At 31.2% G+C, this 5,463-nt stretch overlaps 2 protein-coding genes across 3 annotated transcripts; both read left to right on the top strand.

The window, feature by feature from the left end:
* The first annotated feature begins 331 nt into the window (after positions 1–331).
* Positions 332–1,255, top strand: LOC108903437 (geminin). Of its 2 annotated transcripts, none has more exons than XM_018705613.2 (4): positions 332–510; positions 565–674; positions 733–991; positions 1,046–1,255. In XM_018705613.2, exons 1-4 carry the CDS (start codon positions 460–462, stop codon positions 1,097–1,099), a joined length of 474 nt encoding a protein of 157 aa, XP_018561129.1. In that variant the 5' UTR covers positions 332–459; the 3' UTR covers positions 1,100–1,255. The 2 variants fall into 2 exon arrangements, with proteins under 2 accessions (XP_018561129.1, XP_018561127.1); XM_018705611.2 differs by having other exon boundaries at positions 335–510; positions 730–991.
* Positions 1,256–1,499: 244 nt separating this feature from the next.
* LOC108903413 lies at positions 1,500–4,833 on the top strand. The gene is made up of 7 exons (XM_018705578.1): positions 1,500–1,625; positions 1,805–1,867; positions 1,922–1,972; positions 2,089–2,235; positions 2,531–2,633; positions 4,420–4,564; positions 4,698–4,833. Exons 1-7 carry the CDS (start codon positions 1,500–1,502, stop codon positions 4,831–4,833), a joined length of 771 nt encoding a protein of 256 aa, XP_018561094.1.
* The last annotated feature ends 630 nt before the right edge of the window (positions 4,834–5,463 follow it).

Genomic DNA, 5,463 nt, shown 5'->3' with positions numbered 1-5,463 from the left:
GAATACGTTGCGATAGGGTAGTGGAATTTCATCGATGTTACGTAAATTTTCCATTTTTTAAATCTTAAATTAGATACAATTTTCTAATCGTTTGAAGATCACACTTAGAAAATCACTGCTTTATAGCTTAGTGTTGGATCTGTCAACTTTTCACTTGTTTTCCACTACCTACTGTTAAACCAATAAAATAAATATTTTTTAATTGAATTTCATGTATTTTCAAATGTGTACATAAACTTGAGTTGAGAATTTCTTCTCTTAGAATAAAAGTTAATTTATTGTAAGTTTCCTACCCTACAGTAGATGTCGCACGTAGATTGAATAATGAATAAATATAAACTGATTTCCTTAGCAAAATAAAGAAAAGCCGCGAAATATTTTTGTATTACAGAAATTTGGTGCATTATCTCTTGATTAATAACACAATAGTGCTTGTAAAGCCTTGGAAACGAAGCAGCTATGATGAAAACAGAGAAAAAGGTTATCATCAGAGTAGAATCTGAGGAGCAGGTAAGTTTGTAAATAAGTGGGGTTATAACACCACTAAACAAACAAATTTTGCAGGATAATGCCAAAAATAGTAGAAGAACTATGAAAGTTATACAGCATGCCGCTACAGATAAGGAAAATTTGGTAGGAAGGCCACAAATTCTTAAAGATGCTAAAGCTTCTGTGTAAGTTGTGAAGTAAACGACATTTCTAAATAATCTAACTTCCTTTTAATTTTAGCAGATTGGAGAAACGCAGAAAGTTATTAATGCAGAGTAAAAGCACTCAGACAGGAGAATGTGTTATCACTGCCGAAGATCTCACGTCTGATGAACCTAGTACCGATTATTGGCGTAAACTTGCTGAAACGAGAGGCGAATCATTGAATAGAAGCATGCAGGAAAATGAGAAGCTGAAAGAAGACATCGAAGCTCTCCAAGAGGAGAACAAGATTTGCAAGGAGATGCTAGAAGAGTCTAAGAATCTAGTAGATGTGCTTCAGGTATGATAAAATTCAATATCGGGTCGTTTATGATAAACATATATGTGTTTCCAGGAATTGCTGGATGAAAAGGACGAAGATGACGATATTGGCGAAAAGGCCACATAAAACATACCATATTTATTTATAATTTAAGTAGTTAGCATCACGAATCTTTTTTACAAAAATGAAACTTTCAAATAGTTACGACGGAGTAGTGTTTAAAGCGTTTTTGAAATGATTCCATAAATTTTGACTGTACCTATTTTTATAAGAAGCAATAAAATTTGTTTAACAAGTATTTATATAATTATATTTTTTACACAGTTTCCATAACTTATAGCTAGAATGCCTTGAGATATCAAGATTTTCATTTGTTTAAAAGAAACATAACCTTTAATCTACCCTGTTTTTCTTGAAAAACTAAATGTAAAAGCTTCAACATATTTAAGTGATTTGAGAGAAATTACTTTATATTTATCATTTCAAATAATTGCTGTAAGGTTTCAACTAAATTATTTAAGTCAATATGAATTTCCAAACAGATGACCGTCAATCAAATATCCAAAAACGACTCAGGGGAGTTCAGTGCATTATGCCAGAAAATTATCCTGATGTAAGAAGGAATGTGTCGCTTATGCCACCGTTAATGCAGGTAAAATGTACATAATTAAAATTTACAAAATTTGAAAACATATGACTACTTAGACTCGTCCAGTAATCGGAGCAACACACTCAAACCATTTTGCGCCCCAGCCACAAGTTGCACCAAAACCTGTAAGTCACAATTTCAGATATTTGCCTTAGATTAATTGTTTTTTTTTTTTTAATTAGAAACAAAGTGCTGTGAATCAAATCGATAGGAATAGAGCTGTTTCGGAGGTTTCGAATTTCAAAGTAAGTTCAATATTTATAAGGAACTTTTCGGACATTATTTGTTCATAATTCCAGCCTAGAATGAGATCCTCAACTTCCACCACAGAGGCCGAAATGCCTCTACAGGTAGTGTTTTGACTTTATTGTGATATTAGTGGATAAATTTCTTATTCTCAATTTACCTCAAAGAAAAAATCGGGCATTAACTAAATCCAGCTTTTGATACTATATTAACGGTTTAGGACAACATGGGTGTCATACCGAGATCTACAGCGTCATCGGTGGCAGGTAGTGTCGTGGAATTTAACGATGGCAGTAGACATAATGCTGTTCCAAGGCAGAATCCTGAAAATGCCAGTAGCAGCAACTTTAATTTTAAGATTTTTGGTGTAAGTACACGTGGAAGTAAATTTTCATAAAACGACCGGAAAATTTCAAGAATCAGATATATTTGGGAACTAATTATTTTTTTATAAAATATAATCTTCTCTAACCAGCCTCTGTTGTCCACGAGCTAGGTTCCATGGGGGCAAAAAACTACTAAAAATCACTATACTACTAATAAATTCTATATATTTTTTAACTTTATAAGTAAAATTTTAATCTGAATACTGTATTCTGTTTAAAAAAGGTGATAGGCAACTATTTATTATGGTTTAATTCATCCTAGATATAATTTTTCAGAGCACTGAAAGTGAAAAAATGTTCATATTTACCGGTACAGTGGAAAGAGTCATCAAGTGGAACAAGATCTTTCGGAATCACTTTTGTTACTACGAGGTCATAGGTAAGATATTAAACTGGTGCTATACAGGGTGTTTTGAGAATTTCTAATCTCTTGGGTCATCTAAGGGAGATTGAAATAACAAGATGTATGTTTTGGGTTCTAACTTTACAGATGAGGTTCCATGATCAGTCTTTTACTATTACAATCTATCCAGAAATGGACAGTCCCCAGCACATATTTTTCAAAATTTTTACAGGTGCATGCTGTCAAACTAAAAATAGCTTTAGATTTCAGGATTTTTTCTGGATTTTAGGTCATGAAAATAAAATAGTTGACGTTTCATTGTTTCATTGTTTTAAGTAACAAAAAGAGAGTTAAAAAAGAAAAAACTTACTTATAGCCGGTCAAATTGTCGAAATTGATTCGTTTTTTTTTGCCAAAATTTAGTTCAGTAAACAAAACGTAAAAATTAGGAAAAATTCCGTAGAATTAAATGAACTACTTTACCCCAGCTGCATGTTAGGGCTTAATTTTCAAAATTGCGTTCAAAGTTCGCAAAAAACAGTTTTTTTTTCATTAAAAACATGTTTTAGAAAATAATGTCTTAGACAAGATTGTACAACTTTTTATAACAAAAATTTTGAGTCCAGCCCGATGTCAATTGATAAACAAATGTACTAATTAGTTATTGCAAAAAAAATCGCATTTTCTTAAAACTTCTATATCTTATAAAACGAAAAAGATTTTTTTAGGAAACTTTCAAAATATGTAGTATAAGTGCATTTTTGTAAAATTGCAAAATATTTGATAGTTTTTTCAAAAATTGATTTTATCTCTTGTACTTTCCTGTGCAAATTGTGCGCGTATTACAAAATAATTGGAACTATGCGAAAAATCTACCGAAACTGATTTCTTTTTCCGGGTTTAAAAATGTAGATCTTTTTCTTATCATTGAAATTTAATCAGAATGGCATTATTACGATTTGAAAGCTGACATTTTTTTACGAAAAAATGATGATGTCCTACTGTCGTAGGAAAATTTTATGTTAAAGCAACGAAACGTTAATGTTTGCATAAGTTGTTTTTTTTTTTCATAAAACTGATTTAAAATTCAGAGAAACTAATTCCAAAAAAGGCACTTCATTTATTTCGATAAAATAAACGGTTTCCGAGATAAATTGATTTTTGAGTTTTTTTTTGTAAATTGCTTCATGATTTTAATTTTTTTAACTTTGCCATTACCAAAAACCCTAGAAACCTATCATTTCTGTAGCCTAAAAAACATTTCAATCATCAAAATTACATGCTCAAATTTCAAAAACATCATCAACATAGTATCTACCAAATTATGTTTTTGTTTAAATTATTTAATATTGTAGATTTCAAAGTATTCTATAAATATATTACATGATATTGGAGACGGAGATGACTCCACAGCCATTCCAAAATTTTGTCGATAGAAATCCTTTTTTAATGGGACATACGTATTATTAAAATTTACTATTTAATAAACTTTCCTTTAAATTTAAATTATAAGATTTGACAACAATGCATACCGCAGTTCACAAGTGTGCATGTGTTTCGATTAACGCCCTCTGTTGTTTGAGGTCACACTACTTGTCTAGGGGTACGAAAATTACTAAAAAAAAATCAGGTTCACGACGAAATTTGATAGAACAATGTCAATGTTTTGTTTATCTATCCAACCATTGATTGAAACTGAATTTATAAAAAGAGTAATGTAGTAATTTAAATAGATTTCCTAGTCTTTGTTCGTAGAAGATTCTGGTCGATTCAAGACACGCTGTATGCTACTATTCCGCATCATGCATTAATTTTTTAACAGCTTCTGTGATCTCCATCCAAGAGGGATCGGTGAACACCCAGAAAATCATGCTGCTGCGGGACAGGAAAGGCCCCATCCTGCAAGTGGTTTATTACAGCACCACTCACATCGACATACAAGATTTTCATGTTGAACAGGTTTTAAGGTAAATTGTACAAAATGTCTATGTAATTGTAACTATTTGGCGCTTCCCGGATTTTATTTTCTAGTTTTGTGCACTAATCAAAATATTTCTTTGCTGAATTTGGCGCGATTTATTTCCGATTTATGCATTTTAGATGTGTGGGGAGAATGAGCGCTCCCAACATTTTGAACGCTGTCAGTATCCGAAGTGCTGAGCCAGAAGAGGTCGAAACCCTTCAAAGACATTGTTTAGCTTGCGATCAAGCTATTTCTCATTTCCTTAGCGTTTAAGTAATATTTAAAAAAAAATGTTTATTACTACATTCAAAGCTTTGTTAATAGTTTCATTGTTCATCGAAAATAAATTTTCCTGGGAATTTAAATAATTTTATTTAATTTACATCGGAAGCATTTCGAGTTATATATATTTTATGTTACGTAAATAATTTTTTTTAAACATTCGTTAACCTTGACACCGGCAATTGCGCGTTAACTGGAAATTTGCGGCTCGGAATTAGATAAACTTTTGATTCGGTCTAAGAACATGTAAACAGTACTAATTACAGACTAAAACATTGATGATAATTAATTTTTTATTATCTCGTAATATCAATACAAAAAAATGGGTAACCTATATCTAATCACATTTCAATTTTCCATGTCTAAATACAGTGATTTTAGCTTCAAAACTTTCCCTGTGAATATTAAATGTATTGCACTTTTTTACTTTTAACAGAATTTGTCTAATAATGGCATAAATCGAAATAATTGATTTAATAACAAAAAAAGCGCAATTTTAATGGGAGTACAAAATACCGAAGGAAAATGTGAGTTGGGCAAAAGTAGCAATAGATGCGTTATTAAAATTTAGGCGCTTATTTCTGGGACACCCTGTATAACAATGAACATTTTGCATAAAAA

This window comes from Anoplophora glabripennis, unplaced genomic scaffold, assembly GCF_000390285.2.
Source record: "Anoplophora glabripennis isolate ALB-LARVAE unplaced genomic scaffold, Agla_2.0 scaffold82, whole genome shotgun sequence".
In the NCBI taxonomy this organism is placed as follows: Eukaryota; Metazoa; Arthropoda; class Insecta; order Coleoptera; family Cerambycidae; genus Anoplophora; species Anoplophora glabripennis.
Note: the sequence above shows the minus strand (reverse complement) of the source record. Positions and strands in the feature narration are given on the sequence as shown.

Bases quoted from the DNA above. Each gene is read 5' to 3' on its own strand.
- LOC108903437 (XM_018705611.2), top strand. From the start codon at position 460: ATGATGAAAACAGAGAAAAAGGTTATCATCAGAGTAGAATCTGAGGAG. The intron at 511-564 runs GTAAGTTTGTAA...CAAATTTTGCAG, and splicing joins GAGTAGAATCTGAGGAGCAG to GATAATGCCAAAAATAGTAG. The intron at 675-729 runs GTAAGTTGTGAA...TTTTAATTTTAG, and splicing joins AAAGATGCTAAAGCTTCTGT to CAGATTGGAGAAACGCAGAA.
- LOC108903413 (XM_018705578.1), top strand. From the start codon at position 1,500: ATGAATTTCCAAACAGATGACCGTCAATCAAATATCCAAAAACGACTC. The intron at 2,236-2,530 runs GTAAGTACACGT...ATAATTTTTCAG, and splicing joins TTAATTTTAAGATTTTTGGT to AGCACTGAAAGTGAAAAAAT. The intron at 2,634-4,419 runs GTAAGATATTAA...ATTTTTTAACAG, and splicing joins TTGTTACTACGAGGTCATAG to CTTCTGTGATCTCCATCCAA.